At 42.6% G+C, this 26,617-nt stretch overlaps 1 protein-coding gene across 2 annotated transcripts in view; it reads left to right on the plus strand.

Moving 5' to 3' along the window:
* LOC126354447 (octopamine receptor beta-2R) overlaps positions 1–26,617 on the plus strand; it is a 698,957-nt gene that overhangs the window by 663,628 nt on the left and 8,712 nt on the right. For both annotated transcript variants that reach the window (XM_050004135.1, XM_050004136.1), the window contains one exon: positions 5,178–6,229. In XM_050004135.1, coding sequence (XP_049860092.1) covers positions 5,285–6,229 — 945 coding nt within the window. In that variant the 5' untranslated portion in view covers positions 5,178–5,284. The remainder of the gene's footprint in view (positions 1–5,177; positions 6,230–26,617) is intronic.

Raw genomic sequence — 26,617 nt, forward strand, 5'->3', positions numbered from 1 at the left:
AACGTGTTAACCAAACATCCAGTACACGATGACGACACGTCACGAGACAATGCGTGTTGCCCAGTTGAGTTTAATCCACATTGAACCACTTTACGCTTTCTACAAAGACCATCCATAAATACTGTATTTTCTATTAAGTGTTTGTATATAAGATATGGCTGAGTCCGAGACAGTTGCCAGTCATCTAAGGTTAGACAGCGTATTTGTGCAACGTTTTCTTTTGTCGGATCACTTGATTGTATTACTTGGGAGAAAGGGTTGCACCAAAAATCACAAAGATACTTTTATGTAAGGAAACTCTAGTGGTCCTATCACTTTTCCTTTTCCTTGCTGCAACAGCGGAAGTGTATGTTGTGGTTGACTTTCTCTGCAGCGCAACATACTTCGATCTGGTTAGTACAAAAACTCAGTGTCAGTTGGATTTCCCATATGATAATTTTAATTAGATTGTGTCGATGTAAAACAATGATTTTAGGATGTTTATCACCCCTGAAAAAAAGGAATTGAGTTTAATATGATTGGTAAGTCAGATATCTACTCAGAATGTTTTGGGGGCATTTCTTAAAATATGAATGTTTGTATCTTTAGCTGTGAATGAAGTTGAGCACCATAGGAATTATTTAGTTCTGTCTGTTTCACGCAGTCTCAAATCTGAAGCACTCCGTTGTGATGTCATTGTACAACTGCACGACGAAAAGAAAGAAGGTTAGTGTTTTAAGGTCTGACGATGATAAGATAGAGACGAGGCATGGTTAAGAAAGACAACAACGCCTTTTTCGAAGAACCATCCTGTCATTTACCTCAAATGATTTAGGGGAAACCCAAAAAATCTAAATCTAGATGGCCGAAATGCGAGTCCATTTTGTTAAGCGCTTTACCGTCTCCGTAAGTGAGCTAAAATTCGGTATGTGACATCAAATCACAAAGAAACTTCGATATAACTGATGGCACCTCCACATGACGAGGTAATGAATACAACAAAGTTTTATTAAGTATTGTCATGCAGTGTCGGCTACAGCTGCTGCGTAGCGCCTATCGTAATTCGTAGGTGTGCGTGAAAGACCTGACTACGCGGGAGAATTCCTTACAGAACATCCCTTTAAACTATGAACCATCAAACATGACGACACAATTTTATAAATAGTCACTGTATACCTCACTCCTTTACGAAGACTGCATACACTTTTAACAATACAGCATTCTGGAGAGTGCTGTTTTGCTGCAGAGACGTACGCACGTACGTACGTTTTAGGGTATATATGGGTATCGTATGCGTTGCATAGATAATGGGGTTCATTTACTTAGAAAATAAGTTGAACGGGTCAGAGATTTATTTCTATTAAATATTCATCTAGTTCCAATAAATTTTCAGAACTTACGCAAGTAAGCTGCAAAAAGAATATCCAGGTAAAAATTAAAGACACTTATGATGTAAGTTACGTGGAGACGGGACATATTACGATCGATCTTAGGTTTAAATTTCGTTAGTAACAATGTGAGAAGCAGCAGATTAGAGATGGAGAGGGGGTGGGGAGTTGCAAAATTTAACACAGGTTTTCCTGAAGTAATTTCAGTAGAAGAAAACATATCAGTTAAAACCCCAGCACTGTACAGAAGAAACAAGGACTGACTAAATTTTCTTATGAGCTCTCTTGTGATATACACAGCGCGCCCCGTATCACTTGCAGTGTTGGTCGTGTGCCAGTTAGATGGTATAACTGCGACAACCGACTATTTTGTCAGTAAGATGTTAACTAAGACTGTGATTTAGTTAACGTGTAATTACCAGCTCTATAAAAATAATTCAGTTTACTCAGATTACGATGGACCTACAAAAATTCCTAACTGCCTCAACTGAGTTACCAAATTACGTCCTAACATCGCATCGCGGTAGAGTACAATGCTTGACAGTAAATGTTTATTTCTTAAGAATTCGTGCAGTACAGCACTGATTAAACGAGTGTTTTGGAGACTGCAAATTCCCGCAGTAAACAAAACAGACTTGCTGGTCTGTGAAGTCGTGCATATATTTTGCGAAGTTGATACAGATGGATCACGAAAAATGTTTCTCTTTACCTTTTCTTACTAATGAATATTTAAGGGAATGTGCAGAATGAGTGTCTCACACTGAAAAATAAACTGTAATAAGAAGATTATGTTCTAAAGCCCCGTCGCTCAAGAGTACATTACTCACAGAGTGGACGGTAAGGCAGGAAAGCAGCGGTAGATTTTTAAAATGAACCATCCCAGCATTCATCTCAAGTGGTTTAGGAAAACCACTTAGAACACAAATTGGCAAGGTGGGCATTGGAGCCTCATCCCTCCCGAATATGAGGCTAATCTTTAAACCATTCTGCCACCTCGGCCAGCGCTTTCAGCCTTAGCTATATGGAATGTAGAAGTACAGTTGCGCAGGCTTTTTGGTGAAAAATCGAAATTATGCCGTCAATTTGAGTACGTCGTCTCTATAAAAGTTATTGAATCTCCAGATTTGAGCCACAGGTCTACGAATGTAGCGTCACCGCATTTTGTCAGGTGTTTGTGCATATATTTGCAATTTCGTTTCTGTCCACAACATCTTTACCCAAAATATGTAAAACAAAGAGCTTGCAGTAGAAGAAGCTTGTGTCATTCTATCGATGACGAGGTAGTGCTCATCTATTGTAACATACACATTTTAGAGCTCGTGTTTAGACCCTTTTTTGGTTCGAATGGTTGTTCCTGTCATATGCCTGAATACTGACAATTCCCCCTGAGAGATTCTATGTATATCTATAACTATAAAAATTAATAAATTATTGCGCCTGTTAGTAGACATTTGTCTGTTTAACTCGCCATGTAATCGGCCTCAAATTTCAACCATACCCTACCATAACAAGAAACAAAATTTTACATTAGGACGTTACATACTATTGTGAACTTTTTCTGTTAGCTTTGTCTGTTAGTAGAAGTGTTTCATGTATAGTCGTGGCATGTATGTTGAATACTGTACTCGTCTCTTTAGTGAGTTCTGAGTTAGTTCATTACTCGAGTTCTTTGACTGTATCAACCAGACTTCACTTTTGAGACGACCCAAGGCAGAAAGTGGTCAAGTGATCCTGGAGGCTAAGGAACTTTAGCCTGTTGGCGCATTGCAAGTTATCTTACATCAGCGGCAGAATGTGGCGATTCCCTATCACGCACGTAGTACACTTTCCAACCAAGGGAAACGGAAAAAATTCAAGCCAAATTTTTCTGAAATAGTAGCAAAGGTCCCATTTCAAAATACATACACTAATTAACGTAATATTTCATACTGTAGTAAGTGACTAGTAGTAACCACACATTCAAAATTGTCTTGCGAACATTTCGTTTACGAACCTCAGTTTCATGAAATTTTTTAGTTTCTGTTAATAATGATTCATGTTGTATACAAATAAGCACACATACGTCTCTTAGCCATCACTTGCTTCAGTGTGAGACCATTTTAGTGCATAGGTAACTGCATGTGTGCAAGTGTATGACCAATCCATAATCTGATGAAAAGTATCCACGCAGCCCTATGTCACGCGGAATTGACCACTGGATACCACGGAAGGCAGACCTGCCAGAGTAAAAGGAGGCGAAGAGTACACTGTGTTGTCGGCAGAGAAGCAGTAATATCAGAACCGTTCGGTCACGAGAGCTCACTGACTTCGAAGGCGGATTAGACATTCGTTGACACCTAACAAATTCATCAGGAATGTATCAAACCATAATAAGGTGGCCAACTCGAGTGCTGATGATGTGATTGAAGGAGAAAAGCGAAGGAACAACCACAGCTACAACGAAACCGAACAGACCTCATGTAATGACGAACAGGGATCGCCGAGCCTCACGACGGTGGCTGCCAGCAGCCACAAGAAATGTGCGAAAGGAACCAGTCGTGATTTTCAACATGCTACCAACAGTTCAGCTAGCACAATGACTGTGCCAAGGGAGTTAAAAAGAAAGAAGCACCGTGGTCGAATACCTCTTCATCAGCCAAATTTCTGTACTTAGTGTTCAGTGACTATGAAGTGACACAAAGAGCGACGCTACTGGGCAGTGGATGACTGGAAAGGAAAAACGTATACAAAATTAGAATTAGAAGACGATAAATAAACTTGTCATGCTAGATACTGAGGCAGTCCGCTGGAAGGGTCTGGATTTTGAAAATGCCTGGAGAAAGTTAGTTGCCATCTTATGAAGTGACAACAGTGAGTTGTAGAGGAGTTAGTATTACTATATGGGAGTGCTTTTCGAGATGCGGTGTGGTACATTTATTGCGCTTAATAAGACGCTAAATTCGGAAGGATATGAACAGATTTTACAGCTATGTGCACCTTATACAGTAGAGGAACAGTTCGGGAATGATACAAGTATATTCTGTCGTAAGGCAGCATGTATGAGGAAATATTAGTGGGCAATAATATTCCACCAAGCGAGGTGGCGCAGTGGTAGCACACTGGACTAGCGTTCGGGAGGACGACGGTTCAATCCCGCGTCCGGCCATCTTGATTTAAGTTTTCCGTGATTTCCCTAAATCGCTCCAGGCAAATGCTGGGAAGGTCCCTTTGAAAGGGCACGGCCGACTTCCTTCCCTAATGCGATGAGACCGATGAACTCGCTGTTTGGTCTCTTCCCCCAAACTATCCAATCCAATATTATTCCTGAATTAGAGTGGACTACCCAGATCCCTTGCCTGAAACCAATTGAAAATTTTTGGGTTGAATCAGAATGGTGACGTGGCTCCAGACCCCAGCGCCCAGCTTCATTACCTTCTTTGGTTCCCGCCTTCGAGGGAAAATGGACTTCCAATCGTCCACAGATATCTAAGCCGTTTATAAAGGCGAAGGATGGAGACACAGCATGTTCGTGTCCGCTAACAGGTGTCTGGATACGTCGAATTAGGTAGCGTATAGAGAACAACAGTAGTGCATTAGAAACAATATTTCGAATGTTGCTGGCCATCTTCCGCGAGGCCAACCCACAGGAGAAGCAGCTGCACTCGCGCATCGGCAACTCTGTGCTCATGAACCACCATTGTATGCAGACGTTTATTACAATTTTGTGAAATGCAGAAACCGCACAACTTTTATTATTGTTTGTCATATTTTTCGTGCTCCATACACTTGCATGTAAAACACTGACAGTTTTCATGTGCTTTATGATTGCAGGAATAAAGTGTCGATGCAGACGAGTGAAGGCAGCCGTCGCTAACAGGCGGCGCCGTCCCACACCCCCATCCGAGCAGACGGCGGCTGTCTCGCCGACGTCTTCGGCGATGGACTACAGCAGCGTGGCGGCGGCGGCGTCGGCCGTGGCGTCTCTGACGGTCACCCTGCCGACGCCCGTCGAGAACCTGACGGCGCCCGCGCCGCTCAGCCCCAACGTGACGGGCGGCGCCGCCGCAGCCGTCTCCGACGGCAACGCCACGGGCGTCTTGGCCGCCTACGAAGCACCAGAGCAGCACTGGTCGTCAGTACTCATCCTGGCGCTCAAGGGCACCGCCATGGCGTGCATCATAGTCGCCGCCATCCTCGGAAACCTCCTGGTCATCGTGAGCGTCATGAGGCACCGCAAACTGCGCATCATCACCAACTACTTCGTCGTGTCGCTCGCGTTCGCCGACCTGCTCGTCGCCATGGTCGTCATGCCGTTCAACATGAGCGTGCAGATCAACGAGCGCTGGCTGTTCGGCTTCTTCATGTGTGACGTGTGGAACTCGCTGGACGTCTACTTCTCCACGGCGTCCATCCTTCACCTGTGCTGTATCAGCGTCGATCGCTACTGGGCCATCGTGAAGCCGCTCAAGTACCCCATCAACATGACGAAGCGCGTCGTCGCTTTCATGCTGGTCGGCACTTGGTTGTCCCCGGCTATCATATCCTTTCTTCCCATTTTCATGGGCTGGTACACGACGTTCGAAAACCAGAGGTTCCGCGAGGAGAACCCCGACCTCTGCGAGTTCAAAGTGAACAAGTGGTACGTGGTCGTCTCGTCGCTGATCTCCTTCTGGATCCCGTGCACCATCATGATCTTCACGTACCTGGCCATCTTCCGTGAGGCCAACCGCCAGGAGAAGCAGCTGCACTCGCGCATCGGCAACGCGATGCTCATGAACCATCACCGCAACAGCCGCGAGTACGCCAACAGCAACGGCGACGTCATGAGCAGCAGCGGCGGCTCCTCCAAGACGCTCACCTTGCACGAGGTCCACCACGGGGACGTAAGTGGCGTGCGCACACATTCACGCTTCGTGACAGCCTACTCTACCAATCAATTACACATCCCTTTACGATATTCAAATACGAGTTTTTGTGTACTCCAAACGTGGAAGATATTTTCAGGGCCGGCTCCAGAAATTTTGCTGCCTCGGGCATGGATGTGTGTGATGTCCTTAGGGTAGTTAGGTTTAAGTAGTTCTAAGTTCTAGGGGACTGATGACCATAGATGTTAAGTCCCATAGTGCTCAGAACCATTTGAACCTTTCTTTTTTTTGGCCGCCAGGCGCTGTTGCCATATTTCTGGGTGCACTAAGCCTCGTAATGCCAATTGAGGAGCTACTCGACCGAATAGTAGTGGCTTCGGTCAAGAATACCATCATAACGACCGGGAGAGCGGTGTGCTGACCACACGCCCCTCCTGTCCGCATCCTCCTCTGAGAATGACACTGCCGTCGGATGGTCCCGATGGGCCACTTGTGGCCTGTAGACGGAATCTTTTCTTTTTTTTTCCTCTCGCTTCTGTAGGGGCTTCCTAGCTGACACACGTACATTTAAAGTGTTGCATAGGCGCATAATGGAAATTGAATTGACAAGACTACCACGAGCAAGGTTTGCTATTTTGAAAGTTGCACCCAAAGAGGCCATTCCAGTGCTTCATTTTTCATCTACGTTTTGTAGATAATTTTCAGTAAGACACAACAATTTATGAATGATTTGCTTTGCCAAATTAATCTGACATTTCTTCGTCTACGTAAAACTTTCATTGTCTTGTTTAGCTCATCTATTTGGAACCATATTAAAATTTAAGATTTGTCACCACCAAAACCCTGCCGCTCTCGGCGTTGGCACGATTCGCCCACCGCCCCCACCGTGGATACTATGCAGAAACGTCTGACATTTATGGGATTTCTAAGAAAAATTATTTGTGAGTGTGAAGCAGTCTCTGTTTTGCCGAGGTAACTACTCGAGCTCTCGGCTATAACCACCGTTGTCTTTGTCAGGAAAGCAACAGACTGTTGAAGAAGGGATTACACAAGTGTAACTCATGCGGTAGTGCATAGAGATTAAATTGACACCAGAGATGAAATGTCACCCGTAGCGTCATTGTTTCCATCACAACACAGAAAGCGAGGCTAGCAATAAAAAGTATTCCTCCCATGTACAGGAAGAAAATAAGTTATGTGGACATTGGTCCAGAAACGATTTATTTCCATGTCAGGACTCATTTTCTGCTTCTGCTCATAATCACAGTAATAAGGGGAAATACACGAGAAAAGAAGGTACCAGTACAATACGAAATACTATCCTAAATGTAATGTACAAAATCATGTACGGGCATTAAGACTCTGTATATTTAGGTTCTTATAACGGATTTCCGTAGGGAAGAGCTTTGAAAAGCCCTCGCAGATTAAAAGTATTGGGCCTTTAGGTCCGGAGAGGCCAGAGAGTGAGGAGACCAAGGAATTTTTCGATGTCTACCGCTGTATCTCTCACAGAATCTGTTATTTAGAAACCTACGAATATTCTAATTGAAATGAGGAGGAGCTCCATCGTGCACGAAGAGCATGTTTCGTCGCATGTCAACACAAGCATTGAAGTGAGTCACATGTCAGTATTACCTTCATTCACCTGGAACAAAGAACACTGGCTCTGAGCCTACGAATTATAACTTAACTACCAGGTATACATTCTAAGTTAACGCAACCTGGAGTATTTTTTGAACATTTCATGTAAGAAAGCTTTCGATGTAATGCTGCTACATTTTTTTTCTGTGTATTTCCCGTTTATTCATGTGATTATGAAAAGAAGTGGAAAACGAGCTCTAACATCTGTTCGCGGGGTTTCCCTTCTTTTATCCCATTAAAACCGTGGTTGTTACTTTCAAAAATCAGTAAGTTTCCATACTCCATTACTCGAAAAAGCCACCCCACCTCTTGTGGTTGGGTACGAAAAGCATTAAAAAGAAATTATGCAGCATTAAGCTTTGAAAATAATTTCTGGGACAAATCGTCCCAGAATGAAACTAAAAGTAGTTTCCATCACCCGGTTCGGACCTGTGCTCTCGAAGATCTTCATTGGTTGTAAGACAAAATGGCTTAACTGGAAATTTTCGTTCAAATACTCCATACTGGGAATCCATAGCATTGAGTACCTGATCACCTGGTAGTTGGCTAAAAATCATGGTTCGTCACTCGATCAGTTTGCTACAACTAGACAATGAGAAGTAGTAAAATAATAAAAATAAAGAGTCTGTCCCTTCTCACGGTGTCGAGGGCAGGGGAGTGTTAGATATTACTTCTCATGGTAGCAGCAAAGCTGTTGTGACTGACATTGCATCGCCGGCGTCAATTTGACCTTTGGTCACAGCGGTCAACAACACATTTACGTGATTCCTTTACTTCTTCTGATAGGTGATATTCCGACGAAGACAGTGCTGGTCATGGTCGAATGCTCCGCTTTTCATAGAAAAATAACACGAAATACTTCCTGCTTGGATTCTGCCTTGGTTGCTGAACGAACTCAGCAGTTACATATAGTTGATTATTCCTTTACGTAAGCTCATGTCCTACACTGGTTTTTTGCTGAAGAAGCATACCCTGAAAATCACAATTTCACTTCATACTCTTTGCATACATACGGAGCAGGGCACCACGTATGAACTTGCGTGACTTTCACTGCTAATAAAATGTCGACGTCTATTATAAACTAGAGTTTATTTGAATTTTATAATTTGTTATTTGGGGCTTATATCTGTCTGATGTCCATACTCAGCTGTACCAGCTAAAAGTTACGTTTCGGTAAACACATAGCCTAATGAAACATACTTTGTCCGTAAAACACGCTAGCCGAGGTGCAATAAAATGTTCCATTACATACTGCAAGCATCAAAACGCAACTTCAAATCGATGGAGATGACGGCGGACAAAAGTCTCGACACAGGTCTGGCACAGAAAATTTTAAAGTTACAGTAAACCTTACTGGAAGATGTAATTCCGCTTAGGCTGAACCAAAACTCTGAAAACTCTGTATTCTTTATGTATCATTATTGCGGTTCGGACATTTTGTCATCGTCAGTTCAGAAGAATGGACCGATTCATACAACTGTATGTTGCTAAGTACCATGAAGCCATACAAGATAACTTCATATTGTTACTGCTACACGTAAGCAATTGTACATTCTAATTTTTTTGCTCTAATTTGTAAACTTCATATAAATCTTTTGCAGAACGATTCCTTCCGGACCACCTGATGATGAGAAAAGTCGAAATTGGTCGGTATGTGCTGATGAGCCAAAACATTACGACCACTGCCCAACGCGAGGTTGAATGCCTCATGGCGGTTTTGCGGGCTCGTGACGCAGTAAGAAAAGAATATAAGTGGAAGATAGATTATAGCAAAGATACGAGCCAAAAATGCGGAAAAACACTGAAATATGCAGTTTTGACGAAAGGCACAGTGTTGTGGTGCTGCGGCTGGAAATTAGAGTCTCCGAAACTCGTTGAAGGATGGTGAAATGACGAGTAGGCCTTATGGCATTGGACGACCACATCTCATCATAAAACGCACAGATCCCCCCACTGTGTAATCCACAATAGGCAGCGATCAGTGGCAGATCTGACAATAGAGTATAATGTGGTGCAGGCACGAGTGTTTCGGAGCACGCCGTTCAGAGGCTATTGGTATACATTCACATCACAAGTACATTTACGTCACATGACCACTGTGTATTCCTGTTTTGACGCTACAACATCGTCAGTTATGATAGTACCTGGTGTTCAAAAGTCAGAATAAATTTGAAAACTTAATAAACCACGGAATAATGTAGATAGGGAGGTAAAAATTGAGACACATGCTTGGAATAACATGGGGTGTTATTAGAACCAAAGAAAACAAAGTTCACAAAACGTCCGACAGATGGCGCTGGACAGCAAAACATCAGTGACTGTGCATGACAATCGTGTATAAAAAGAGCTGTAATGAGAGAGAGAAACCTGCCCGTATGGGACAGGGGAATGAAATCACAATAAAAAAAAGAGAGAGAGAGAGAGATGTGCCAGCAGTCGCAGCATGTTGACGTTACCTGAAGAGGCGCTTTGCGTCAAGCTGTGTTACCAGAATGGGGAATGTTCTAGGTCAGCGTTACGATCCTATCGCCATAGGAAGGGGATTCGAACGGGTAAAGGTCCGTTGACAAATGCAGCTGTGGCGAGAATGATTTCGAAGTTCGAAGCCACGGGTTGTTTAGACGATAGACCCCGTAGTGGCCGACCAAGCAAAAGACGTAACGCTGCTGAGACAGTTCAGGAAGATATGGAGACTGTAGCGGGTTCGTTCATGCACGGGAAAGTCAGCGCTCGTGCAGTCGCACGTCGCACCGACATTCCATACGCTACTGTTTGGTTGGCACTGAGGCGTACCCCCCGATACTATCCGTACAAAATCCATCGGCATCATGAACTGTTACCTGGCGATTTAGTGAAGCGGACGGCATTTGCGTTGTGGGCGTTTCAAAAGATGGCGGAAGATGACTACTGGTTGAGTAACGTGTTGTGGGCCGACGAAGCTCATTTCACGCTCAGAGGGTCTGTCAACGCCCACAACTGCAGAATTTGGGCTACCGAAAATCCTAGAACTCTCGTGGAAACTCCATTGCAAGACGAGAAAGCCACGGTATGGGTTGGATTTACCACCTCTACCGTTATCGGGCGTTTTTCCTTCGAGGAAATGCGTGATTATGGTTTTGTAACTGCTACCGTGACCGGTGAGAGGTACGCCGACATGTTACAGAATCGCATCATCCCTAGCCTGGCTCATAAACACTTGCTGGAACGTACGATGTTCATGCAGGATGGCGCTCCACCCCATATTGCTAGGCGCGTGAAAGATCTTTTGCGCGCGTCGTCTGGTGATGATCGTGTGCTCAGCGGCCACTTTCGTCATGCTTGGCCTCCCAGGTCCCCAGACCTCAGTACCGGCGATTATTGGCTTTGGGGTTACCTGTTACAGCGTGATTACCTGTAAAATACCACATTAATGCAATAGATGCTCAAAATGATGACCTTCAACCTCAATGCATTTGGCAATACGTGTATCGAAATTCGTCTCAACAGCGAGTAGTTCGCCTTCCGTAATGTTCGCACATGCATTGAAAATGCATTGACAATGTGCTGACGCATGTTGTCAAGCGCTGTCAGTGGATCACGATAGCAAATATCCTTCAACTTTCCCCACAGAAAGAAATCCGGGGAGGTCAGATCCGGTGAACGTGCGGATCATGGTATCCAAACCACCTGTCATGAAATATGCTATTCAATACCGCTTCAACCGCACGTGAGCTATGTGGAGCACATCCGTCATGTTGGAAGTACGTCGCCATTCTGTCGTGCGGTGAAACATCTTGTAGTAACACCGGTAGAACATTACGTAGGAAATCAGCATACATTGCACCATTTAGATTGTCATCGATAAAATGGAGACCAATTACCCTTCCTCCCATAATGCCGCACCATACATTAACCCGCCGAGGTCGCTGATGTTGCACTTGTAGTAGCCATCGTGGATTTTCAGTTGCCCAATAGTGCATACTATGCCGATTTACGTTACCGCTGTTGGTGAATGACGCTTCGTCGCTAAATACAACGTGTGCAAAAAATCTGTCATTTTCCCGTAATTTCTCTTGTGCCCAGTGGCACAACTGTACACGACGTTCAAAGTCGTCGCGATCCAGTTCCTGGTGCATAGAAATATGGTAGGGGTGCAATCGATGTTGATGTAGCATTCTCAACACCGACGTTTATGAGATTCCCGATTCTTTCGCAATTTGTCTGCTACTGATGTACGGTTTAGCCGCGACAGCAGCTAAAACACCTACTGGGACATCATCATTTGTTGCAGATCATGGTTGACGTTTCACATGTGACTGAACACTGCCTGTTTCCTTAAATAACGTAAGTATCCGGCGAACGGTCCGGCAACTTGGATGATCTCGTCCAGGATACCGAGCAGCATACATAGCACACGCCCGTTGGGGGTTTAGATCACAATAGCCATACATCAACATGATATTGACCTAAACCGCAATTGGTAAACGGTCCTTTTTAACACGGGTAATGTAACACGAAGCAAATACCGTCCGCACTTGCGGTATGTTATGTGATACCACGTACTTATACGTTTGTGACTATTACAGCGCCATCTATCACAAAGCGAAAAAAGGGGTCCAACTAAAACATTCGTATTTCTTTAAGTACTACACGAATATGTCATAAAAAATGGGGGTTCCTATTTAAAGAAACGCAGTTGATATGCGTTTGACCTATGGCAGCGCCATCTAGCGGGCCAACAATAGCGCCATATGTTTTCCCCCTTCAAGCTAGACGAGTTTCGTTCTTTGTAGTTTTTTCGTTTGATGCTTATTTCGCGAGATATTTGGCCCGGTCACTATCAATGGACCACCCTGTATAATGATCATGATGATGTCAACAATTATAGTAATTCTTATTTTAGGACAGAAAAACAGGTAGTCCATATTTTCGGAATGTGAGGTCGTTAGAATAATGGGTACTTGCGGATTGTAACATATCGGTTGAAGCGAGTGATGAGCCAAAGAGTTGTTATAATCTTTTCTATACTGTGTAATAAGCGTGCAGCTGCTTCCTCAGAAATCTTAATGTACGCAACTCCCCGTGATATTCATTATTAGACAGCAACCGGTCTTCCCGTAGCATCCGACAGTTGGCGGCAGCACTATTTTCCGCTAAGCACGGCCCACCGACGCTCAGTATTGCAAACGGCACAATCTCGCCATGTAACCAGGCTTATCCATATGCATCGTATGTTAATGCAGCGTACACAGCAGCAAATGTTTTGTCCTTCAAAATCAACCGTGTAAGAAAGACGCCACTGGAAAATGGAAACAGCACCAAATATGTCTTCCTATTTCTGTTTGTCGGTGATGCAGGGAAAGATAATGCTTTTAATGAATATGTACAAATGTTGCGTAGACATTTCACATGTGGTCTCTTGTACCGGAAACGCCGTGTGTTCATGATAATGCTGTTGACTTTCTAGGTTGCTGAGTTTGTTTCGTTCTGATTTACATTTGGCACCACTGCAGCCAGAGAGATTTCCCGTAATGCCCAAAATGTCTTCATAGCTTAGATTATAACTTACTCTCGTTCTGGCACCACTGCAGCCAGAGAGATTTCCCGTAATGCCCAAAATGTCTTCATAGCTTAGATTATAACTTACTCTCGTTCTGTGTTTAAATTTTGTAACGCAGCTATTTAATTCGAAAGCCCTGGCCTCCATGCACGATACTTACACACTCGCTACATATTTCAAGTGCGAACAGCGTGTCATTCAAATATGCATTAGTAGCTCAATACAGAGAGTGACCTAACTTGATAATCTCTAGGAGTAACAAATAACATTAGTTCAAGAACTAAGAAATTTTGAATTGATGTATTTAGATTTTAATTTCGTATGGCTGTCGAATAATGTAGAGAAATAGGTTATACATGGTTACAAATTACGGAAAAATATTATGGAAGAATATAATAATTTCGAATACTCACGTATTAACAGTTTGATTAATATGAAACATGGAGATATATTAAAAGGAGTTGTGATGACGTCACAAAATTGAAACCGATGTCTGCCACGTTACCTGCCCAAAACACTAGCTTCTGGTGGAGGACTTTCTCCGAAAATGCCAGCTTACATCAGTCACTGCATGTTAATAGTTCTGACTACAAACTGCACAGGAATCACATTTCATTCTTAAGAAGGCTGAAAAGTTCGCTTTGAAAAATTATACATGACCGTGTTCAAACTGACACACAATATTTTTAGCGCAACGCAATCTTACTTTCAGTAATCTCTACAAGGAAAGGCCCTGACCACCATTAACCTATACGTTTCACAAATCACTTAGAAAAATCTTGATTACTTCAACTACTGCAATACAGCGAGCGCCACTACTGCCCGCTAAATAAAAGATGTAAACTACGGAAGGCACTAACTACTGATAGGCACAGTTAGCAAATGAAAGATTTTAAAAGAGAACAAACAATGTATTTACCTTAATAGTGTTCAAAAGTCATAATATATATAGCAGTTCATGACATCCAGTCTTACAAATTTCGAAACTCCACCATTTCTCTCCCCACATCCACCACTGCTGGCGGCTCGCCTCCAACTGCGCAACGCTACGCGCTGTTGGCATCCAGCTGCCGCTGCCCGACACTACAATGGCAGACAACAATGCAAAACTAGCCACAGACTGCGCACAGCACAGCCAGTGATTTTTCATACAGAGCGCTACGTGGCGTTACCAATAAAAAAACCTAAACAGCCTACTTACAAGGCTCCTTCAAGATACATTTTCTTTTATATATATATGAATTTTAGTTGCACTGTGTACTTTTACTGTAGCGGTTTTATTTCTGTCATTAGACTTTAGATTTCCTATCAGTCCAAATCGAAACCTCTCTGGGGGAATGATATGAGAAGGAAAGAATGGAAACCGACCAAACATAGCAAAATATGTTCTCAGCATTTTCGGGAAGAGAACATATACCGGAGGCCAATTTCGTTAGTCCAGATTAAGGAAAACAATGGATTAGGGAAGTAGCCTTTTCTCATCACATACTTCTCGTCTTGGTTATTCAAAACGTTTACCAAAAAAAAGTTAAATTAACGAGGTGAAATTCTTCGTTTTATTGGATTTAATATGCATTTTAGCCCAGAAAAAGTCTGAAAATGTCTTTCTGATGCCAAATCTAATATGCATATGACAAATGCCTTGTTGTCCGAAAGCTTAATTTCTGACAATCCTTCCGTTGTGCCTATCTGCAACTCCGCTATATGGTGAGTAGCAACTATCCTTTTCATAATATAGTTTCTGATGCTATGTTATTCACGGACCCGTTCTAGTATTCTATTTAAAACAAATATTGCGTGCACACGAGAAAAACTGAGAACAAGAAGCAGTCGTAAATATCAGTCTGGTAATCTTTAGTGGCGTCTGACATGGCGGCGCCGGCTCTAAACAACGTGCAGCGTAAGTCTGCAGCGCCGTTTTCCTGTTATTATACCTCCATGATAGGAAATGTATTGCTTATTGAAAATAGGCTCTGCGCTTGATTTATGTTCTGTTCAGTACAGCCTCTTTGCTACAAGGACCTAGTAACACTGCTCGTTGATCGAGGTTCGAACTGATTTTAGTTGAGGTACCATTGTAGGTATCCAACAGAAAAATGGGACGTCATTTTAAGTAATTTTTTTTTTGTAACTCTCATTCTCTCATTGTTGTCTGCTTACTATAAACAAGATTTAATTAAAGAAATTGTAGCACTCGAGCTCATGTAGTATCTTGAGGATAAAACTGATGAAAGAAACGACGATTATCAATACACCGGTCTGTTGATTTATTGGGTTTGAGTGTATTATAAGACCTACGGTATTTCTGTCAATCTTTTTGAATTTGTTATCCACGTACCAAACAATTCCTGGATGTCGAATTTTCCGTCAGCTTTGAAAGCTTTGGCGCATTCTTCAGAGTTTAATTCCACTGGCTGTAAAAGTTCTTCGTTTTACAACAGTAAATAACTTGTGTTACTTCTTATCTTATTAGTTCTAACATATAAATTACGGACCTGTCATTTAGTTAGAGTTCTTCCCTTTTCTTCTTTGTCAGAAACAACTCTTACGCACTAAAGCGTAATCATTTCATCAGTAGAAGCCTGTACTAGTTATGAGATTCCGGAAAATGGTTAAATAACGCTCCCTTAATGTATTAAGAATGTTCTATAAAGAAGCTGCCTAGAAATTAACCTCGTCAGAATTGGCAAGATGAAGTTTTAGACGGAAAGCAGCTATAAATTATTGTAATTTCTGTGGTGCATATTCATGTCTGAGACCCAGCACGGAGGACAATTCAGAAACTTAATTTACGGACATATGATAACTGTAGGTGGTGTAATATTTGCTAATCGGTAAGTCCATAAAACAGAAAAGTGGAACTTCGCAGTGCTTGGCTGTTGGGAGCCGTCTAGTTACATACCACTCCAATAGCTCTCGACAATCTGATTTTCACCTAACACCGTTAAAATGCTTTTAGCGCGATTTCAGCGCTTTAAAAACATCACACTTTGTGCTCCACTAATGTATGTTCAAGCTGTTATGCACTGGGAGCGAAAGAAGTTGTTTGGACACCGTCAACGTTTTTAAAGCTGCATACATAACGTAACCTCGCTTTCTTGTTGCCTCTGATATTATTAATCAATGGCGTTTAACGTGTCTACCAAATCTGTAAGCATCGTCATAGCATAATTATCCGTCAATAGTTCAGCCAGTAATGAGAAAATAATACTATGACGATCTTTGGCGATTCCTGTTTAATGGGCATTATTTCGTCCACGGCATAATTCTGTGCCTAAGGTTTATTCTCCTAACGCTGGAGACGCAATCAGAGGCTATAAAAGCTCAACAGTTTCGAAATAACAAGCTTATCAAGTGACATTGTATATAAGGATGCATGCAACGGTCGAGTAGTGACGTCATAAGACTGCTATCTAAGATGGAGCAATCGCGCCATCGTGTGTGATGATGATTGTGCCGTAGTTGGGAGATGTGGGCAGTGTTTGCTTTATTTAGCACTAACGCCCGCAACTTGTGTGGATACGTATAAACAGTTTGGCTTTCTGTCCTCTTTGGGATTCCTTACCTCAGTCAGTAAAAACGGGATCCTTATAGGATCACTTTTTATCGATTGTTCTATCCCTCTGTTAAGACCAGTTTTTCTCAGGAACGGGCTTAGGTATCAAATTAAAATCTATATCAAATACTTCGCGGTGCAAAAAATTTAAGCGTCTACGTCAATTCAGTCAAAAGATTCGGCCATTCATGTCACATATTTTGACACTCGAAAATTCACTCAAAAGCACCTATCGATGCCCTAGCTGTATACATAATTATGTTAGTGCGGTAACCTCAGAGAAAATCCGATTTTTTAGGCTTTAAACTGCTGTCTGAGTGTTTGTAGCCTATGATGACGTCACCAGCATTAGGACACACAAACATGCCTAGTACCACGGCCTAATCTCCGTAAATTCAAAACTCACCAAAGACGCAAGTACCTTGCGTCAAAGTAAATGATCTGTATATCTGTATTACTTCTGGGAAACATTGTGTGTTTTTATAATTGAGGTGCTTGGTCTAGAAACCAGTTAAGACCCAAACCACATTTCCTCAAGAACTGAATAATGCTTTGACATATGTGGGTTTTGCCACAAAAAACTAAATCTTGAGCTATCACATCATTCTGTTCTGAGATATAACTTCTTCATGGCTCACAAACCGAAAGTGAGTAAACAGGAAGAATCATAATCTTAATATTACGATCAGCAAACAACGTATAGAAAGTCATTTAACTCAAGTTTGCAGCATGAAGTTCACTGTGTTGATTGTATATAGTATATTTCTTCCATGCTGCATCATCTCATAGAAGGACAGCCAATAATTTGGAATGCTAGCTGTGCTCCTGGACGTGTGCACAACTCTCTCCCGTAGCTGCAGTCTTCTACCACTGCCGTGCCTTGCAGTCTGAGAGTCTGAGAGTGAGAAGGGGGGAGGCAGAAACGGAGAAGGCACCTCGTTTAGATGGCAGTGGAGTTGCACTACATACGATTTGGTTTCGTATTTCATATTTCTCAGCAAGACAAATTACAAATAAAAGAAATTTTCAGTAGTTTCAGTTACTTTTGGCACGTTGAGGATATAATATAATCTTTTTCTGATACACACTGTCGGAATAGGAACAAATCAGACAGTTTCACAAGCTTTTGGACTCCTGTTGGCATGTGAACGTGACTTATTTAGTTTCATTATCGAAAAAAGCCTTTCACAATCATCTTGATCGAAATATCATATCATGTTTGCAACCTCATTGTGGAGATATCAAAACTATTGCTGTGGAAAATAACGTAGCCCTCCTGGACAGTTTGCACGTAAATGAATTTGTCTTTTAAATGGGAATTACATAGTAGATCAATCAGTTCCATCTGCACCTGCACGGGGCATTACCAACTTAAACCCCAAACAGTCTCGAAAGCAGCTCGAAAATAGGGGTAAAATTAGCATTGTCCTCAAAGGTTTAGAAAAATATCCTTGTAATTCTGTTAAGGCCATACTAATTTCCCAAAAATTCACGTTTTCTCTAACGTCAGTGTACTTAGCGAAATGGGTGGTGCTTTTTGTTAGCATTTTTGCCTTTCAACGAGCGATTCTCTTTTTAAGCACTTCCCTATGAAATCAGAAATAAGGTTTTTCGCATTTTGCAGTGTTTTAATGCAGGCAGTGGGCAGTCAAGCCCACTTAGTTCTAATTTTCATTCCCACTTTGCTTTTTCCTTCATAAATTCAACAATAACTGATTTTAAATCGAAAAACTGTTGCTGGCCTGCAACTTGATTTAACAAACATATTTTGCAGTGATATACGAATATAAAGTCTCCATACTCTTAATTCAGATCCACCAAAAACTGTGGCAGCTGATGTGTAATACCGCATGTGACTTAGAAAGTTTGCTCCGTGCCTGAAAAATTTATCACGAAATGCTTCTTAGTGTGCAGAACAATAAATCCCATCTGTTGATCATTATAATTTTCTGCTCTTTCGTTGTCAACTAAATGTTTAAGTTTTTTCTATTTGGTACTGTAAGATCGTTTCATAGCAAAGTCGCATTACCCATCCCTTATGTGACTCTATAATAGATACTGAGAATTGTTATCCTTCTCTTCTGTCATTTCCATTCATTTTAAAAGCTTGTCACGATAGCTCGCAAGACTGACGCTTTTTGTACGAACAACCACTGGACTTGCGAACTTGTACCATGAAAAAATAGTGAAGGGTAAATTCCGAGCTGAAGAATGTCGTGCCGGCTAAAAAATGCCACACCGTAATGATAAATGAAAGGTTGTGCTGTACTGAGTACTTCTGAAAAGAATTGAGCAACACTGAGTGAAACCGGCTGATCATCGGCCTGCACGAGTGCAACACACCCTCCTTGCGTGTAGTTTTGCACTCCATGCCTGATCCTGATCTACTGCATTCGTGTTGCATCCAGTGATCTCACCCTCAATAAAACGGTGGCTTGCAGTAGCGGGCAGGAGGCATATATTACAGTGGATGGAGTCCTAAAAAGATTAATTGTGCGTAAAAATATATATCATACTTTTCTAGCAACCAAACTGCCCTAAATTTTCTTTGTGTGAGCTGGGAGCTTAGCCATCATTACACATCAGACACCAGTGTTAGGTAAATGTAGGCACCAGACTGTTTTTACTGTATTTTGACAGTTAAGGTAAAGTAAACATTGTTTCTGATGGAAATGTCATCACTTTCTTCGAAGATATTGTTCAGTACTCTTTCTTGGATCACGAATAGTCAAAAGTGAGTTATTTGTAATATTTTTGTGGTGATTTCATCAGCTGTTTCCAGTTTTTAAACAGAAATACGGGGTATGTAAAATGCAAGTGGTATACAAAATATTTACAGTAAGACTGACGTGGGGTTGACCTTTCTCAGCGAACATCGTTAAGATGATGGAAGCGGCCGATGTCGTTCTGTGCTCGATTTGAATATCTGTGAGACACAGATGACAGCAGTACCTCAGAGATTGCGGTAACTCGATTTCCAATTTTCTTTTGTAACTCTAACAGTATGTGAAGATTTTTTGAATACACATGGCCCTTTAATTTTTGACACAAGTTAAAATCACAAAGAGAACTCACAGGACCGAGGTGGTCAGAATATTGTGCTGACTCTCTTGATTGCCCCCTCTTCACCAAACTACTCTTTCACTCGTCTCAAGTTTGTTGCGGCAGTTTGTGCTGTTGCTATTTTGCTGAAAATATACATGGAGTCGTGCATCACCTGTGAGTTGTTCAACAGTTTACCATCCTTCTCAACATACTAAATGTTCAGGAGGCGTGATCTGTGTGTCGACACTACACTGATGTGTATTGAGTAGCATAATTAATTTTGATGTACAAATTCCGAAAAAGGGTTGGGGCCACTCTACCCAAACTGGAACCACCCTTAGCGCCGAAACTATACATTTACGGACAGGATTCCCTCTTGAAAACTACCAGTTTGTCCTTATGCACAAATGCGAAGACATGTCACTGATCTTTCTCGTATGTACGCCCATTGCACTACGTCATTTTCAGGTTTTCATATGGAAACTAGCGTTATTGATCTGGAACGTCATAAAACTGTGCCGGCCGGAGTGGCCGTGCGGTTCTAGGCGCTACAGTCTGGAGCCAAGTGACCGCTACGCTCGCAGGTTCGAATCCTGCCTCAAGCATGGATGTGTGTGATGTCCTTAGGTTAGTTAGGTTTAATTAGTTCTAAATTCCAGGCGACTGATGACCTCAGAAGTTAAGTCGCATAGTGCTCAGAGCCATTTGACCCTTTTTTTCATAAAATTGTGCTAAGTCAAGATTCATATGATGGAGCCACTGACTAAATGGGGACCTTGTGCTTGTGTTACTCCAGCAAATGACTGACATGTTGCAAGGAACACAGGTGCCGCACAGGAAGCCTCTTGGCACCTGGGTCTTGTGGTGGTGCTGCCCTATTTATATTCTGAGACCGTTTAACAATCTCGATATCCTCTTTAATTTTCCTTTCTGCATTTCAGACTATCGAGCAGGCACGTAGTCCTCTCGAAACTGATGTGCGGACTACAGCCCAGGTAGTGTTCAGCTGTTGCTGATTTGCTATGTTGTTTTAGTACCACCCACTATTCATGTTCCGATATGCGCGCGAAAACCAGTTTACTGATTGTATCATCACAAACTTCGCTTCAAGTACAGAAACCCAATGGCCTTTCCACAGTGAAGACACCGGATCTTGTCAGATCACTGAGTTAAGTACAGTCGTTGGTGGGTAGCGCTTCAGCGCTGTTAGCAAGTGCTGAGCAGTCAGACCATGTGGTGCCAATTGAGGAGCTGGTAGGCTGAAAAGTAGCTGTCCCAGGTGACGCAAACTGGCAACGGCTCCTGCATACCCGCATCTAATCGCGCATTTGGGTTGAGGATGACATGGCGGTCGGTCGGTCCCGTTTGTCCTTCTGGGGCTTGTTCGAACGGAGATTGCACACATCGAACTAACAAGACCCCAGAGAGAAAAGCTTTTATGGTATCTTTTCTGGATCAAAGGGTAATTTCAGAATGTATCAGTAGTGTTGGTCAAACACTCACTCGATCGAAAAGTCCCAGACTAAGGATTTAAACGACTCAAGTTTGGTTCCCGGTCAGCCCTGGGAATTTTGTTGTCGCTTCTTGCTCTTTGCCGAGTTGCACAGTTGTTCGGAGTCCACATTGAAGAGCAGATAACCTAAGAATTATTCAGAAACTCAGCTCGATGCTAGGAGAAAGACAGCGGCATTCCATTTCCAAAAGGAATAGTGCTACATACTGTGCTGTTCAAAATGGTTCAAATGGCTCTGAGCACTATGGGACTTAACATTGGAGGTCATCAGTCCCCTACAACCTGGAACTCCTGAAACATAACTAACCTAAGGACATCACACACACCCATGCCCGAGCAGGATTCGAACCTGCGACCGTAGCTATCACGCGGTTCCAGACTGTAGCGCCTAGAACCGCTCGGCAACTCCGGCCGGCTACTGAGCTGTTCAAACCAGCTTTACCTCATCTGTAAAAAGTCTCCCCCAGCGTATACTGCTGCTGATGAGGTCCTCAGTTTCCTAGCGGATGACAGTCTTTAGATATCGCGACATTTCAACAAGTGTCACATAATACAATGAAGGCTGTCAGGACCGGCTGTGTTAGTTGCTGGTAAATGTTCAGATTTGTGTGGTCGTGATTCTTCGAGTTTATTTGCTCGTTAAGTTTCATCCTGCCTGCTTTGGACATCAGAGGTGCTCCTGGTTCGCTCCAGTCTTGCTGACTTAGCGGTACCAGAAGTATCCCGGGAGATGTCCAACACATTTCTTCCCCCTGGCTGGGTCTTTTGCGGTTGGCGGGTGGGTCAGCCACTGGCCCACAGGCCCCACTCATGAGCTCCACACACGTTCTCCCGCATCCTACCCTGCCCACTGTTCGTACAACGAGCCACGTGGAGGAGTTGGTGTTCCCTCTATTACAAATAAAGGGACATCCGGAATATTTCGAGACTTCGCGAGGGTTGATGAGTATGACATTCACCAAGATATCTCAGCATGTATGTCTACATCGTACTGCACAAGTCACCTGACGGTGTGAGGCGGATGGTACTTCTGGTGTCATTAACAGATGAACAATACTCAAGAAATAGACGAAAAAGCGCCTAGTAAACCACTCTCTTCGTGGATGAGTTATATTTCCTTCAGATTGTTCCTCTTCATCTCAGTCTGACATCTGCTTTTCCTATTTGTTTTATGTGGTCATTTTATTTGAGGTCGCTCTGAAGAGTTTGTTGTTGTTGTGGTCTTCAGTCCTGAGACTGGTTTGATGCAGCTCTCCATGCTACTCTATCCTGTGCAAGTTTCATCTCCCAGTGCTTACTGCAACCTACATTATTCTGAATCTGCTTAGTGTATTCATCTCTTGGTCTCCCCCTACGACTTTTACCCTCCAAGCTGCCCTCCAATGCTAAATTTGTGATCCCTTGATGCCTCTGAACACATCCTACCAACCGATCCCTTCTCCTAATCAAGTTGTGCCACAAACGTCTCCCCAATCCTATTCAATACCTTCTCATTAGTTATGTGATCCACCCATCTAATCTTCTCTGAAGAGTACTCCTAGATATTTTACGGTAGATACTGTTGCCAGCAATTTGTGATAAATTGTGTAGTTGTACAGTATCTGCCTTCTTTTCCTATGTATGTGCTATGTGTTACATTTTTTTTACGTTCAAGGTCAACATTCACCAGTTTTCCGTTGGTCATTTTGTAAATAGATACAGTCTTCTCTTGGTATTATTTTTTTATAGTCAACCGTGTCATCTTCGAACAGTTTTAAAGAGCTTTCGATGCTTTCTGCTATAAATCATAGTGTACTTTGTAAACAATTACAGTCCTATTACCCTTCCTTGGGTTACTCCGGAAATTACGTACGTTGATTTAGTTCCATTAAGAGTGACTTGTTGAGTTCTGTCTGCAAGGAAATCTTGATTCCAATCACAACTCTGGCCCGCAATTTTTCACTAAACTATATTGTGGAACGGTGTCAAATGCCATCCTGAAGTCAAAGAGCACGGAATTTACCAGATCACCGTTGTCTGCAGTGCTTTGGATCTCAAGAAGGAACAGGACAACGTGAGTTTCCGAGACCTATCTTTGCGGAATCCATGTTGACTTTTATAGAGGATATTTTCGTTCTCGAAAAACATCATAATTCTTGAGCATAAAAGACGTCCCTCAATTCTGCAAAAGTCTGAGGTCACCGAAATAGTCCTACATGACTGAGACCACCGAAATTGCCCTACAAAAACAGTACCACTAGCATAAAATGTGTAGTTGTACAGTAGCTACCTTCTTTTCCTATGTAGCATTTCCTATTCTGTAGCATTTTATTAAAGTGAGTGGCCGCAGGGCTCTAGACTCCTAAGACGTTATAGTGGTGGGCACATAAGGCGGCTTGTGGGGCGATGCTCAATGACAAGGAGCCGAATACCATTTGGCGCTCCAGCCAGTAACGTCATTCCGACGCACCTGCCTGCAGCTCGCGCATTTTGGTGCGAGTAACAACATTAATCTTTTTTTTTTCATGTTAGTTTACCTTTGATAAGGCTCCTGAGCCACTGTACAGTACTGTGCATTATGGGTGGCGTAAAGAAAACACAAGTATTACGTTAAGAAGCAACAGCGATAATTTTCCGAGCATATAAATTGTGACAGGCAGAGTCCGAAGCAACTACAGTGACTGGGTTGCCTGTTACCAGGGTAGGTAAGGAGTGGAGTGTGAGACGTGGGAAGAAGTTTTTTTTTTCTCTCTCTGAACACACCGTTTCGTGCTGACGCCTTCGTAAGTGGACCCCAGTGCGGTGTTAAATAGCATAATACACGGAGGTGACAAAAGTCTTGTCGGACCTCCTTTTTCCCTGCGTAGTGCAGTGATTCGACATTACATGGACTCAACAAGTTGGAAGCACACTGCAGAAATATTGAGCCGTCCATAATAGCGGAAGTGTTGCCGGTGAAAGATTTTGTGCACTAACTGTGCTATTGATTATGTCCCATAAGCGTTCGATGGGATCCATGTTGGGCGATCTGAATGGCCAAATCATTTACCGTAATGTCAGCACGTTCTTCAAACCAATCACGAACGGCCTTTGTCCGGAGACATGGCGCACTATCTTACATAAAAATTCCATTGTTGTTTGGGAACATGAAGTCCATGAATGGCTCCATATTGTCTCCAAGTAGTTGAACATAATCATTTCCAGTCAATTATCGGTTCTGTTGGACCAGACGACTTTCATGTGAACACAGCCCACACCGTTATCGAGCCACTACCAGCTTTCGTAGCACCTTGTTGACGACTTGGGTCCATGGCCTCGTGGAGTCCGAGCCGTACTCGAACCATTCAGGCACCTTTTACCAAATGTATTCGGGACTCATCTGACGACACCACGGTTTCCAGGAGTGCAGGGTCCAACGGATATGGTCACAAGCCCAGGAAAATGCTGCAGACGACGCAGTGCTGTTAGCAAACGCACTCACGTCGGTCGTGTGCTAAAATTCTAACCAAATTAGGACTAATAATTAAAAATCCCATTGAAAAAGTAAGCACTACAACAATAATAATAAAACGACTTATATTCTTCTCATATCTTCTAAGAGATACGTTCTTAATATGTCCCACATTGACTTCTGCAGTTATTTCATGCAGTGTTGCTTGTCTCGTAGCACTGAGAAAGCTACGCAAACGCCGCTGTTCTCGGTCGTTAAGTGAAGACCATCGGCCACTGCGTTGTCCTTGGTGAGAAGTAATGCCTGAAATGAAGTGTTCTCGGAACATTCATGACACTGTTGACATCGGAAAGTCAGCTTCAGAATTAGAAGCGTCTAGCTCCAGTTACTATTCCGCTTCCAAAGTCTGTTAATTCACGGCGTGCAGGCATAGTCAAGTCGAACATCTTTTCTCTTGGAACAACTGAGTAAAAATAACAGCCCGCCAATACTCTACACCAGTGGTTCCCAACAGATTGTCCACGGACCCCCGTATGATAATAGATTTTTTGTTTTAGCTGCATCCTGCGTGAGCAGAGCTTTAGCGAACGCTAACTTCTGCGTCTAGCGTCTTCCTAGCGTGTAAAGAGATCTGCAGTGATCATGAGCAACTTCTTAATCATACGGAAGTAAGATGGCTATGTCGAGGTAGGATCTTATCAAGATTTTTTGAACTTAGAGACGAGGTACGCGGATTTTCTCACTAACCTCTCTTGGATTTGTTCAGTTGCGTACATAACTAATGTGTTAAACTTCAGTATACAAGAAAAATGTACCTAATATTAGTGCTATGGTCAAAAAATGTCAGATCTGGGCGTCAAGGATAGAAAACGAGTTACTAACTCACTTTTCTACTTTAAAACAATTCGTGGAGTCACCAGAGGAGAGTCTGGCTCACCAGATCAAGATCAATGTAGCCGAGCATCTAGGCAGCCTAGCCACCACTTTTAGAGAGTATTTCCCTGAACCTGACCCCAGACGACAGATGGATTCGAAATCCCTTCAGCTGTGAAGAAGTAGATAAAATCCAAGTCCTTACTGAAGAACAGCAATATCAACTTGGGGATCTATTCAGTTGTGGAACAATGATAAACATTTTCATCGGTGATAAAATTACAGATTACTGGGAATCAGCACGCAAGGACTACAGGAAACTTGGAGATAAGGCGATGAAAAAGATCCTTCCATTTGCAACCACATATCGGTGTGAGCAAGCATTTTCTTTCATGTTTTTCATAAAAAACAAATATAGGAATCAGCTCGACATTCTGTCGGATTTCAGAGTGAAAGTTTCAAGTTTGGAACCTAATATTTCAGAAATGATAGACTCAAAGGTCAGATTGAACTCATCTCATTAAGAATTCAAAATTAAAACTAACTGTCTACTGATGGGGTACTCTGTTGTAACTGTATTTTTTCAGATAAATAATGCCTTGTATGAAATAAGTGTTTTCTTATTTTTCACACATATCTACTCAAAAAAATGTGTCTGAGCACTATTGGACTTAACATCTATGGTCATCAGTCCCCTAGAACTTAGAACTACTTAAACCTAACTAACCTAAGGACATCACACACATCCATGCCCGAGGCAGGATTCGAACCTGCGACCGTAGCAATCACGCGGTTCTGGACTGAGCGCC

This window comes from Schistocerca gregaria, chromosome 3 (genome assembly GCF_023897955.1).
Source record: "Schistocerca gregaria isolate iqSchGreg1 chromosome 3, iqSchGreg1.2, whole genome shotgun sequence".
Classification (NCBI taxonomy): Eukaryota; Metazoa; Arthropoda; class Insecta; order Orthoptera; family Acrididae; genus Schistocerca; species Schistocerca gregaria.